The 13,483-nt window shown below is 33.4% G+C and overlaps 3 protein-coding genes across 3 annotated transcripts in view; all 3 read right to left on the reverse strand.

The window, feature by feature from the left end:
- The window catches only part of LOC117921336 (1-aminocyclopropane-1-carboxylate oxidase homolog 11-like), a 1,420-nt gene extending 616 nt beyond the window's left edge, over positions 1 to 804 (reverse strand). The window contains exon 1 of the mRNA XM_034839207.1: positions 1 to 804. This exon is cut by the window's left edge and continues 126 nt beyond it. Within this exon, the coding sequence (XP_034695098.1) occupies positions 1 to 711 (711 nt within the window). The 5' untranslated portion in view covers positions 712 to 804.
- A 4,833-nt stretch (positions 805 to 5,637) lies between these two features.
- On the reverse strand, positions 5,638 to 7,120 carry LOC117919711 (1-aminocyclopropane-1-carboxylate oxidase homolog 4-like). Its single transcript, XM_034836950.1, has 2 exons — positions 6,219 to 7,120; positions 5,638 to 6,136 (listed from the first exon to the last, which is right to left on the reverse strand). The coding sequence occupies exons 1-2, from the start codon at positions 7,065 to 7,067 to the stop codon at positions 5,882 to 5,884; spliced, it is 1,104 nt and encodes a 367-aa protein (XP_034692841.1). The 5' UTR covers positions 7,068 to 7,120; the 3' UTR covers positions 5,638 to 5,881.
- Positions 7,121 to 8,330: 1,210 nt separating this feature from the next.
- On the reverse strand, positions 8,331 to 11,746 carry LOC117921055 (beta-fructofuranosidase, insoluble isoenzyme 1-like). The gene is made up of 7 exons (XM_034838821.1): positions 11,542 to 11,746; positions 10,504 to 10,512; positions 9,577 to 10,430; positions 9,328 to 9,486; positions 8,970 to 9,208; positions 8,779 to 8,869; positions 8,331 to 8,691 (listed from the first exon to the last, which is right to left on the reverse strand). The coding sequence occupies exons 1-7, from the start codon at positions 11,726 to 11,728 to the stop codon at positions 8,512 to 8,514; spliced, it is 1,719 nt and encodes a 572-aa protein (XP_034694712.1). The 5' UTR covers positions 11,729 to 11,746; the 3' UTR covers positions 8,331 to 8,511.
- Positions 11,747 to 13,483: the final 1,737 nt, after the last annotated feature.

The raw sequence follows: 13,483 nt of genomic DNA on the forward strand, positions 1-13,483 counted from the left end.
ATCCGTGTGAGATGCAAGCCCCATCGTCAGATCAGGCTGTGGACAGTGGGGATAGCATACCCCCACAAAAAGCCTAGTATCAGAAAATGTCAACTCCTTAAACTTGCCGGGTTCTAACCCTAATCCTTCGGATAGCAATTCCATCAGAGTCTCAGCAACCTTTTTTGCATGCGTGTCCCATGCAATCACCTCCCTCCTGCATATCTCCGGCATCCGCTCAACCTCCGGCGGCTGTGGTGCCATCCACACCTGAAGATAGTCATGCCAAGTCGCCGCCTCCGATCGGTACAAATCGTTGTTGCTGGCGTACACCACCCCGCGTCTCTCCTCACCCACGGAGTGCTTCGCCTTCACTTGATGTGGCTGGTCGTGGAAAGACTTGACAGCGTTGACCGTCTCCTCCAGTACGGACAGGGCTACGCCGTGGTTGATCACTTGAAAGAAACCCCATGTCTTAGTGGCCTCTCGAATTTGGTCCACGATCTTGGGACGGTGATGGGGAGAGTCCAAGTTGGAAAGATCTATTACCGGGATGTGGATGGAGGAGAAGGAAGAGGAAGATGTAGATTTGAGTTGGGAGAGAGTTTGGGGTGGGTGTATGAAGATACGAGGGATGGAAGTGATGCCTGAGTCGGAGAGACCTTTGACGCCTATCTTGGACTCAGCGAACTCCTTCACTTCCTTCATTCGGTCGTAATCGGCGGATGCCATGGTCTTCAGTTTGGATCTATCTGCCTGCTGCCTACGCCCTCACCAGAGTCACCACTCGATCGCCTCTACACTTTTACCTCACTTATGCACTGCTTATCCTTCTTAAACCTTCTCAATCTATATTTATTATATTAAATATCATATTGTTTGAATTAATTTGTATGGAAAATTCTTATTTAAAATAAAAGAAATAAATTGATAAAGCAGAAATAATGTAGTTGACGATGTTGACAGATCCGACAATTGTTGAACCATTTGTCTGAAAAATTATTATTTAAAATAAAAGAAATAAATTGATAAAGCAGAAAAATTGTAGTTGACGATGTTGACAGATGAGAGCATTGTTCAACCACTTTGAACTGGAGCCCCACTCATGCTCCAAATTCAAAACACCTACCTTATCCACACGCGTTGCAGGTTTCTTCTTGTAGACACACCAATGATTTGACAAATCTCCGCCATTGCCCGTCAGCTAATCAGTGATGAAATAACTTAAAAAGTTTATAAAAATGCTTAAAAACTTGGCTATTATAATATGTATGCCGACGCATTATACCTCTTAATTTTTTTATGCTTATCTTGAATGTAATAATTTCCTTTCATATTTAGCAGTACATGTTTATTTAAATTGATGACTTGTTCCAAAGTTTAGAAGCAATATATTAATAGAGTAAGGTTGATCATCATTACAATTTCACGAAGAAATATTCAAACTATGAAGATCGTGTGACTAAAATAAAATTAATATAAAAATGATGAAATCAAATTTTCATTTTTTAAAAAAATAAATAAAGTTATGCTAAAAATATTGTAAAATGAATTTTATATATATAATTTTTTTTTTTATTAAAGGGGCTACCTATTCACCCCTCCAAATAGTTATATAACTTGAGATCTCACCAATCCTTAACAATAAATCATTTTTAATAAAATATGAACGCCAATATTATAATAAAATAATAAAATATATTTTTATTAAAAAAATTATTTTAATATATATATAAGTGATATTAAGGAGTAAAAGTAAAAAATATTATTTAAATAATTTTTATTTTTCTTTCTTTATCTTTTATCCTTTGGCTGGATAACAAAAAATAAAAATAAAATAAACATTGTAGAATTAAATTGAGAATATAAATTCTTACTTTTGTTGAATTTATATAGAATTTATAAAAGTTGGAGAATGAGAGAGTTCGTTCTTCTCTTATTATTTTTATGATTCTTTCCATTTGATGTCTCTCTTTATTTCATACCTCCCTTTTTATACAAAAACTCTTTATAAGATGACAAAAAAAAAATATCAATGTAGGAGGCTTCTCATAAGATATTAAATGGGGCATGATTATTTTTTCATAAAGGAAGTGAGGTAATGGGATTTGTATGTTTATGTGCATAATTTGACATGGTGTATGTATTTACTTGCATAGTACAAATATGTTTATATGTATACTCTCTATTTTTTCTTTATATTTTCTTATTTTGTCTTCGATTTTCCTTGCTAAGTTGTTACATATTTCTTTTGATATGATTAATTTTTTATAAAACTAGTTTAATATGATAGATCATTTATTTCTACTTTAGATTTTGCAATTGAGATTATAGTTATTACTTTGAAGTCGTTCTATTACATTTTGTAGGTTCTGATAGCTTTCTTCGTCAAGGTTGTCCGAAAAGTCTTCATCACTAAGATAAAAAAATTGATTTTAGTTATTTTACAATTAACTTGACAATAAATAAAAAAAATTCTTATGGAGTTATAGAAGGCTTTGAAAGTACCATATATGTTTTAAAAGTTGATTTCTCTTAATGGACATAGTTTCATGTTTCACCAATAAGATAAAATAATTTATTCTTAATTGGTTTAAGATAATAAATTTGAAAGACCCTATACATACTATAAATTTTTGGAAATTCATTGGGACTGTCATTTCCCACTTCAGTTCTTATTAAGTAACTAAAGTTTTTTTATTATGTTTTATATACATACAATGGTAAGTTGGTACCATTAACCCATTGGTTTGAAATAAAAGTAAATGGTTTTAAAAGAAATATCAAGTTATCAACTTGTTTTTCAATTTCAAGTAGATGGGTTAAAATATTTTTTAAAATTTTAGGAAAATTTTCAAAGATTTGAGATACATGATTGATGAAAATATTTTTTTTTAGAATTTCCTAATCGATAAGCTAAGGTAAGAGAAATCTTTTTCCTAAGGAAATGAAAAATAATTTTTTATTTGTTGCAGCAAGATAAAAGAGAAAACGTAAAATAGAAAACACTAATCTTTTTTGTGCAAAGACCAAATTTATTTTAGAAATTAATATATTAAAGTAAAAAATTTAAAACATCACTCACATCAAGGTAAATCCCCCTTTTTGGCTAAACTAAAGTCTCTCTAAACAAGCCAATTTTCTAAAGAACAAAAAAAAAAAAAAAAAAAAAAACAATGGTCACAGGGTTAAAACTAAAAACTTTAGTTTTAAAAATAATTTTAATATTATAAAATCTACTAGAATTTGATCTTTGTTTATAGCTCTTAATTTTTTATGTTGAATATATAACTATTAGTTATATATATATATATATATATATATATATATAACATACTTTTTTATTTAAATTGATGACATGTTTCAAAGTTTAGAAGTATTATATTAATAGAGTAAAATTGAGCATTACAATTTTACAAAGGAATATTGAAACTATGAAGATTGTGTGATTAAAATAAAAATAATATAAAATATTAATATAAAAAAATTATAAAATCATTTTTTTATTTAAAAGAAAAATAAATAAAGTTAATATAAAAATATTATAAAATGAATTAAAGTTTCGAAATAATTTTCATATATAATCACTTTTTATTAAAGGGGACTATCTAGTCACCTCTCTAGATAGTTCAATAAAACAATTTTCATATATATATATATGAAAATAATTATGTTTAGTCACGTTATATTTAAAATGAATATAAAAGTAAGTAAAATTTAATTTTTTTTAATTGTATTTAATACTCAATCAAGAATAGAATATTTTTAACTAATTTTGATTTAATTTTAATTTTTAAAATTTCAAATTATTCTTAGAAATTGATAAATTTATTGAAAAATATAAAACCATGAAGCTTATTTTGCTCTCATTTGATTTAGAATTTATTTGTTGGTGATAACATTTGAAAAAAAAAATGGCCAGGTAGAAGAAATAGTAGAGTCCATAATTCAATTTAGATTAGTTGTATTATTGATTCTATTTTTGAGTTACAAATTATTTTTAAAAGTAACTAATCTCATTAATATATTCAAATATAGCTTCATTTGGAGATATTTTTGGAATAAGAAAATTCATAAAAAGTATAGTTACGTGTAGATCATTCTATATTAGTTTTAGCATGTGAGTTTTAATTAGTGTTGATTGAACTTTTTGTTTTTAATACTTTTTAAAAGTATTTTTTTAATTTTAAAATTGGAAAAGTGGCGTGCAGTGCCCATATGGCCATACAATATGCAGTGGAAATTAATGGCCATGACGTAGGACGGTAGGAGGAGGAGGCACCATTGGCACAAGGAAAGGGCCAGAGGCTTTTGGAATCTTGGCACTGGGCTTTATGAATAACGTACTCTCATTTTACAACTTTTTTTTTTGTTTTGTTTTTTTTTATATAAAAAAATTAAGATTAAAATTTAAAAGTAAAGTCATAATTTTAATATTGTAAAATTTATTAAACTTAAAGTAAGTTAAGAAAAAAAAATTGAAAAGATAAGTACTTTTATGTTCTTTAAGTCCTAAATTCTTTTAAGAAAATTATCTAAATATCTTTGCCGACAATGGGGTCATCAGGAAACCAACTACATTTTCACACAATGGACTCTGCACTTCAAAGTCAGACAATAGTTTCAGATTTAATTAGAATAAAAGGGTTCGGATTGAAGTGTCGATTCGAGTTCGGTTTTCTTTCCAGCTAAGACGTCACTTCAATCCGTGGTTTAAAATACAATTTAATTTTCCTTTTTTTTTTTTGTTTTCTTTTTTTTGTCTTTTGCTTTAGTGGCTGACAGTGGTGGAGGCAACGAGTGCCTAGAGGGGGCATTTGGCAAATTCTCGCTAAAAATACAGTAGGTTGTAGGAATTAAACCCATAATATTAAGTTTTCTAATAATTAGTTACCTTATTATTAAGTTATATTAGAAGTATGATGCTATTATTAGGACGTCCATCATTCTTTCGCACTTGCAATTGTATGGTGGAAAATGGAAATACACTTGCGATCCTCTGCCAGAAGGGCTTTGACGGAAATAACACAAATGACATTTGACTAACCTTCACGTATTTACTCACCTTCAAACATAGATTGTGTACCAAACACTCTCCATAATTAATGCAATTGTTACCAGAGGACTTTCTATTATTAGCTACTCATCAAGGTAAGACAATACTGTAATATTGCATGATAAAAAATAATTAAGATGTTATTAATACGTCTTAAAAGACGTTACATGTGAGTAAGGATAAATAACTACGTACAATCTAAGAAAGGTATGTTATTTTCTTTCAATAAATAGTATTTACTTGCTCAAGCCAATTACTGACTTAAACATTGGAGGAGCATATTAGAACAATATGTTCAAACATTTTTTTTGTGCAAGGAACAAATCCATCTGCATTTTGAGCAAGTTAGATGGAGAAACATAGTTGATCGTTCCATCTAGCCCTTGAGAGCTAGACGGCCACCTCCAATTGGACCGTGCACCAACAATTATGCCCCTAAAATAAGTTTCATATAATTCCCCTCCACCGCTTTCTTGGCTGGTGGGCAGAGTCAAAGAGTAGCTAGAGGCTTGCGCCCTGAAATTTTATTAAAAACCTTTTTGGTTAGTGGGCGGAGCCAAGGTACTCCTCCAGAAATTTTGTTCTATTAAAAACCTTTTTGGTTGGTGGACGGAGCAAGGTACTCCCCCCGAAATTTTAAAAATATAGTAGGTAGTGGGAAAACCACTTTTCTGGCTACGCCCCTAGTAACAGACGTGGTTTGAAGCATAATTTTACAAGACAAAGAAAAAAGCATCCCATAGTTGGGGACAATCTCCAAGCTCATAATTTTTTTTTTCCACAATTACAATGTGAAAACCCACATGACAGCAATACCAAATCTATTACCACATAATGATAGTAATTTTATATTGTAATCTTATCGATGAAGGACTTGCTGTCTAGTCCCTTGCCATAGAAGTTGTCGTTGTATTCTTTCTGTGTAAAGTTGCTATAAATTGCAGGTTTTTCAGGGGAAAGCAACTCTGGTAGAGGTCCATAAGAGTCAGAGTCTTTCCATTTCGCCAAGTTGAAGAACATCACAATCGAGATCCGTGGCTCTTTACAGGAATTGGCTAACACTCGATGCTGAACACTTTTGTACTCACCATTCGACACTATCTGCCATACAAGTAACAAGTCAAAAAAGCATGAGTTATTATACCTTGAAAAAAAATTTGAACAAATATGAGCATTGAGTTACCTGGAGAAAGTCTCCGACGTTGATAATCAACCCGCCAGGAACAGGCTTTACATCCACCCATTCATCCCCATGCTTCACCTGCAACCCGGGGACTTGGTTCTGCAACAAAACTGTCAACACCACCGGATCAGTGTGAGATATAATCCCCATCGTCAAATCAGGCTGTGGACAGTAGGGATAACAGTGCCCCACCAAAACCCTAGTATTAGAAAAAGTCAACTCCTTAAACTTGCCGGATTCTAACCCTAATCCTTCGCATAACAGTTTCATCACACTCTCAGCAACCGTTTTGGCATGCGTGTCCCATGCAACCACCTCCCTTCTGCATATCTCCGGAATCTGCTCAACCTCGAGCGGCTGTGGTGCCATCCACACCTGAAGAGAGTCGTGCCAGCTCGCGGCCTCCGATCGGTACAAATCGTTGTTGCTGGCGTACATCACGCCGCGTCCCTCCTCACGCACGTAGTGCTTCGCCTTCACTTGCTGTGGCTGCTCGTGGAAAGACTTGATAGCGTTGATCGTCTCCTCCAATGCGGACACGGCTACACCATGGTTGATCACTTGAAAGAAACCCCATGTCTTAGAGGCTTCTCGAATTTGGTCCACGATCTTCGGACGGTGATGGGGAGAGTCCAAGTTGGAAAGATCTATCATAGGGATTCCGGGGGAGGAGGAAGAGGAAGAAGATGAAGATGAAGATTTGAGTTGGGAGAGGGTTTGGGGCGGGTGTATGAAGAAACGAGGGATGGAAGTGATGCCGGAGTCGGAGAGACCTTTGACGCCCATCTTGGACTCATCGAACTCCTTCACCTCCTTCATTCGGTCGTAATCCGCGTACGCCATATTCATCCGTTTCTATCTGCTGCCAAGTTCTTGTTCGTGACTGAATATACCTTGCTCACTTATATTGATTTATAATTGTGAAAGTTTATCTACCCTCATCTTCCAATATTGCACATTATTAAATATAATTTACAACCACCTTACCCAACCATTATAATATGCATATCATATCATTTGAGCAGAGATAAATCTCGTCGGTGATGCAGACAGAAATCTAAAAATCATTATGATCAAACTCAACCAATCAGGCTGAGTCTCCACAAAGATATAATATATCTTTGTGGCCCCCAATTCCGACTGTTTCACTCGAAATGAAAAACTACCATTCCTATCCACACTAAGAAGTCCGTGTGGCAGGTGCGTTCAACCACTGGACAAGGTCCTCCACGCTCTCTAACTACTCACAAAACCACGAGTTTCAATTCTTAAATGGGGCTGTTTTTAGTGAAAATTACTCCAAAGCAAGTGGCCATTGATAATCATATTGACGTCATTTCAGTTTTCTTTTCTATATTATATTGATATTTGACAACGTCTACTGGGCCGTGAAACTAGGCTACACCCAACCGAGCCCAATCCTCGTTTGAAAAGCCTTGTACATTTATTTTCAATTATTCTCTCAACTTGAGTCTATCAACTTCTAATGAGTTTTTTCAACTCAAATTAGAGTTCAGGTTCAATATAATGTTTCTATAATATGCGCTCCCCTATTATATGATAGGTTTGTTTTTTTTTTTTTTTATAGAAAAATATATAAATTTATTTTTGTTGCATTTTGTCCTATTTACTATTTAAATTATTATATAAATATATAGAAAAATATTATGACAAAAATATTGTTACAACAAATGTGAGATTTAATAAAAAAATTCTTTTATCTACAACTAAAATTTCGTACTCTACAAAATAGAGATTTTATCATAAAATTTTTGTTATTAAGTTTTTCTTTAAAAAACTGAAATTTGTCTCTAGAAATTGCTGCTCTCATCGTATGGTGAGGAATTCTTTTATGTAGACAAAATGTACATATATTAAATGTGAGATTTAATGTAGAAAAATATTCTAACAAAAATATTGTTACAACAAATGTGAGATTTAATAAAAAAATTATTTTATCTGGAACTAAAATTTCGTCATTAATTATGAATTTTACGCTACGAAATAGAGATTTTATCATAAAATTTTTGTTATTAAGTTTTTCTTTATAAAACTGAAATTTGTCTCTCATCGTATGGTGAGAAATTCTTTTATGTAAACAAAATGTACATATTTATGAGAAATTTATTTGTCACTGATTTTCAATGTCTAATGATAAATGTTTTTTGTCATTGAATCTTCAATCATTTGAGGACGATCCATTACATGCATTACAATTTATAATTAGAAAAAGAGAAAGAAAGAAAGAAGAAAACCCGGAACTTTTTTATTTTGGATCTGGGCCTCCTCGATCTTAGTTCATTTGAGGACGATGCATAGTCCATGCATTCAGCTTCTTAATGGTGACAGCCTCCGTTCCATTGTTGAATGCATATAGATGAGCCTTCTTCGAGACTGCTAGAGTAGGATAAACCCTAGATGTGATGCATGTTTTTCCTCCAGCCCCGAAACTTTCCACTACAGAATGGTCGATCTGTGTACAGAAAAAGAGTTATACTAGAATAAAAATATCGTGAGTGACAATAGAGATGGTTTAGACTATAAGAATCAAAACACGTACCAAACTTCTAAGGGAGAGCATCCCATCTTTTAAATCTACATCCACAAAACCTGCGAATGATGGTTTGTAGAGTTCTGTCCGTAACGAGGAACTGTTCAAAGAAGAAAATTAAGGAAAACCTAGTTAGAAGGTTGATGGAGATTAAGCATTAACGTAATGAACTGTACTGAGACTGAAATGGATAAACCCACCTTTTCGCATCAGAGCACATAAGGACTACATGCTTGCCTTTGGCCTTGAAGATTCTGAAGAAGACAGGAGTGTACTCTTCAAGGTGTTCTGAAGCCAATGTCAACAGTCCAAAGGGTCCAACCCCACCTTGAACAGTTGAACCCTTCATGCCGCAGAGATCTTGTGCGTTAACCCAGCTAGGATCGAATTCTTCAGCCTTGTCCAAGCTCGGCAAAGAGAATGTAACTTCAACATCGGCCTGCAAATAGTATTTGGAATTTACCATTAACTGCAATCTTTTTTCCAGAAATGAACTTCCCCAAGAAGTAAAAGGGCTAAAATTTCTTGTGCTTCAAACAGAAGACTGGGAAGACAAACCTGTGCGGCTGTAATTCCTGTGATTTCAACATGTTCCCCAATCTTGAGCTCTTGATTCCTCACCTGAATCTTTTGCCCTCTTAGTGTATTTAGTTCTTCAATGGGCCATTGTAACAATTGTTTTTTACCCTTGTCAAGCCATAGGGTCCTTGGAATTGTCTGAGCCAGCAAAAGTTCAACAACGTAAGCTCCTAATCAACTAATGGAATGTCCTAAAAACATTGACAATCGATCGTTCATAAATATTACCTGAATTCCAGCCCATCCTTTTGCAGTATCATTGTCTGCTGTATCTGACTCATTAGCCCAACCCCACAAAATCCTCCGTTTCTTCTCGGCATCAAAGAACGTTTTCGAAGCATAAAAATTGCCATAATCATACCTCAATCCACTCCAACCATCAGCAGAGGTGTTGCCCGGTATATATCTATCTATTTCCGGATAATATCTTCCAATTGTATAGTACTCATATCTAGTTCGGTCAAGGCTCACCTTCAAAACATGTCTAACATTTTTACCCGTTACTGATGTGTCTAACCCCCTTTCACTATACAAAGAAACAGGAAAAAAATCAGGACATTCCCACATTCCGGTATTCTGGGCAGAATGAAGAGGATGTTTTGCTTTTATCCATGTCATGAAATCTCTACTCCTATACAAATAGACTATCCCTCTATGTTTCTTTCTGGCACCCACCAACATCCTCCAATGCCCATTCACCTGCCAAGCAGTTGTTGGGTCACGGAATGTGCTTGCATTTATACCAACATCAGGAACCACTAGTGGGTTGCTGTCGGGTTTCACCCATTTCCTTAGGTATGGATCCGAGAGGTTGGCTGGAAATGCAATGTTCTGGACTTGCCTTTGTTGTGTGTCGATTCCAGTGTAGAGAATTGCAGGCTTGTTACCAGGCAAGATGGTAGCTGAACCAGACCAACATCCGTTTATGTCAAACGGCTTTGAAGGATAGATGGCTGGCTCAAGCGCCTCCCAGTCTATCAGATTCCTTGATACTGAGTGAGCCCACACGATGTTACCCCAAACTGCACCTTTGGGATTGTACTGGTAGAAAAGGTGGTAGATTCCATTGTAGTACATGGGTCCTGTTACATTTGAATTGCATGAGACACACGGACTTGAGGAAATAGAGGCAGATCAAAGTAGCACAAGACTCACCATTTGGATCTGTCGTCGGTTCATTTCGTGCATGGGTTCAAACGTCAATGGAGACAGAAAAATAGAAGTCAGTAACCGGTTGTGGAAAGTGGAAACCATTAAAGAAAGAAAGAAAGAGGCACTCTCATCTCTAAAATCTCGACTATTAAAGAAAGCCGCATCATCTTTTAACATCTCAATCACCGAAAATCATTCAATTTGGCTAATAAGGAAAAAATAGCCATGAGTTATCAGTGTCTCATGAATAATTCAAATCCCTTCCTATATCCAAATTAAATCAACTTTCTTTCTTTTCTAATACTTTATTTCTTTTTTCTTCTTCAATGGATATGGCATCACTATTTCTAAAAATAACGATAACCATTTTTGTTGAGCAATGAAAATAATTTAATTTCAAACCCATAAATATTAAAATTAAAATTAATTAATAATTCTCAATTAAATTCAGAAGTTATTTGATATTTTTCTGAAGAACAAGCAAGATGGAAGCATAAAATTAAATTACCGTAAACTTACAAGTTACCCAAATTAACCAAATGCGGCAGTGAATAAATTAATAGGAGGCGTAGGTGAAAGCCAGAAAATCAGAAAACATTAAATACAAGATATATTCCCAAAAATCCTGCAAACATGCAGGGATCGGTATAATGAGATGCACGGAGATTAGACCATAAATTTTTCCAGATTTAACCAGCAATAATAACGCCTCTCCATTAAAGTCTGTTTACTTTTCCCGTTAACATGTTAACAGCCTAACGTGCCTCTCCTCCTCATCCGACCAAAACGGGTACTGGACTTTCCATTCGCTCTTGTTGTGGACTCAAGTTAAATTCTACGACCAAACAAACCCTTATTCGGTTTCCTATTTTTCTGATCAAGGAATAAAATCGAAGAGGAATGCATGGGAAGCAATGCATGATATGAGAAGGATACGCAAAGGACAACAGGAAATTAACAAACAACGATGAATCAATCAACATGCTGATAAAAGAAAGGGTTTGTGGTTTTGAGGTTTGAAGAAGTTTGAAAAGAGCGTACCGTTTATCCAGTTCCTAGGGGGTTGAAAGTGGTATCCAGTTCTATGAACTTGCCTAACCTTAGTGTCAGGCACACACTGATACTCATGATGAATCTTATGAGACCCTTCAACGCCATTGTTGTTTATTATTACACAGTAACAACAAAGAGAGAACAAAAACCAGAGAAGCCTTGAACCGCCCTTCATGAAGAAGAGTAAGTAGAGAGAAAGAGAGAGTCTTGATTGAAAAGAAATGAAGCAGTAGGGTTTATTTATAGGCGTCACATGATTTTAGTTGGATAACTTATTAGTTTTACCAGTTTTTTCGGGATGTTCCGGTTTTTTTTTTTTTTCTTTTTTAATTTTCCTAATTTTAAAAAGTAAAATATTTTGTTGGAAATATATATATATAGAAAATATGAACACAATCATAACCGTAAGGCGTTTCAACTTCCAACCGTGTGATTCACCCACGTGTTCTTTGTTTAAAAATAAATAAATAATAAAGTTTATAAAGGTTATTAAATTATTATTTGAAATTATTTAGATGAAAACAATAATAATTAAAATTGAAATTGTCGAAGTGATAGATAGAAAAGGAACTGGGCCTTTGCTATCCTTTTGAAAAGATATTAAATTGAAGACAAGAAAGGTAAAATAAAGAACCTAAAAATGCTAAACTTCACAATGTTCAAAAATTTACGCTTTGTTACTATACATAGTTTTAAAGTTTATCCGGTTACCAGAAAAATAAAGATTTTTTTTGACATAGTTTTAAAGTTTATCCGATTACCAGAAAAATAAAGATTTTTTTTAAAAAAAATGTAAATCCTAAAAGGATAGAAAATATTAAATATTTAATTTATACTATATTCAGTTCTAAAATCAAGATGAATATATACACACACGCACACACGTTGCATTTATCCATAAACATACTGAAATACAACCCTTGTCCATTCTTATCTATTTTTTCCCTTTTTTTTTCCTTTTTAAAGTTACATTTGGTTAACAAAAACTACCATACTACTAAGTAAAGAAAAAATATTAAAAATTGGCCTATAAAAAATATTAAAGAAAATCAAATATAATTAAAATTAATAAAAAACTTATATATTTTAAAATTATTTAATTTTTATATCAATGAATTAAAATAAGTAAGATGAGTTTGAAATAATAAATAAAAATAATTTATTAATTTTTAATTTATTTTTTATTTTTGTTCACTTTTTCTTTATTTTTACTTTTTTACCTTTTTTTTTTCTTTCCCTAAAAAAAGTGAGGATAATTTACACACAAAGAAAATAATCTTTTAAAATGAAGTGATTATATAAACACATTGGTTATATAATCATGAATTCAAGCAGACCATGAAGGAAGGAAATAAGTGAATTTATAGTAAAGTTTCAAATGGATCCTTTTGGAGAGTTTTGACATAATTCTCTCCTTTAGTCTTTCATTGGTCATTGGTCATTGGTCCCCAAGAGAGGGTGAGGGAGTTGGCAACAGATGGCTGTGGATAAGGCTAGTATCTTTTTTTTGTTTTTTTTTTCCTTTTTTAAAGATTTTCTGGTAGTGACTTGTTATAACGGTTAGTTTTCATGGTTTTATTGTCTGGATATGCTAATCCTTTCCCATGTTATTTTTCCCCGTTACTCCACGTTCTGGTAATTACCCACATGAGCCGTCTACATCACAAAAGCCAACAGTGCCACTTACACCCTCTGTCATAGTATCATCTTTATGTCCTTTTAGTATGTTGTCAGCAACAGTAACTTTTCTCGATTTTCATGCTTTCCTCGTGTTTTTTCTCATGTGCCTTCAAATTATTTTCTGGGGTTACTTTTTCCATTATAAGAATCAACTGTCTAATTACCCACAAAGTTGTTTTTACACTTTCTACTTTTGCCCCATTAGCTCCCCTTGGTCTAGGCGCTGTTTGATATTTTGATGCGGGTAACA

The sequence above is a fragment of the Vitis riparia genome, chromosome 8, assembly GCF_004353265.1.
Source record: "Vitis riparia cultivar Riparia Gloire de Montpellier isolate 1030 chromosome 8, EGFV_Vit.rip_1.0, whole genome shotgun sequence".
Taxonomy (NCBI): domain Eukaryota; kingdom Viridiplantae; phylum Streptophyta; class Magnoliopsida; order Vitales; family Vitaceae; genus Vitis; species Vitis riparia.

Bases quoted from the DNA above. Each gene is read 5' to 3' on its own strand.
- LOC117919711 (XM_034836950.1), bottom strand. From the start codon at position 7,067: ATGAATATGGCGTACGCGGATTACGACCGAATGAAGGAGGTGAAGGAG. The intron at 6,137-6,218 runs GTAACTCAATGC...CTTGTATGGCAG, and splicing joins ACGTCGGAGACTTTCTCCAG to ATAGTGTCGAATGGTGAGTA.
- LOC117921055 (XM_034838821.1), bottom strand. From the start codon at position 11,728: ATGAAGGGCGGTTCAAGGCTTCTCTGGTTTTTGTTCTCTCTTTGTTGT. The intron at 9,487-9,576 runs GTAATATTTATG...TTGCTGGCTCAG, and splicing joins AAGGATGGGCTGGAATTCAG to ACAATTCCAAGGACCCTATG. The intron at 8,870-8,969 runs GTGGGTTTATCC...TTCTTTGAACAG, and splicing joins ATGTGCTCTGATGCGAAAAG to TTCCTCGTTACGGACAGAAC.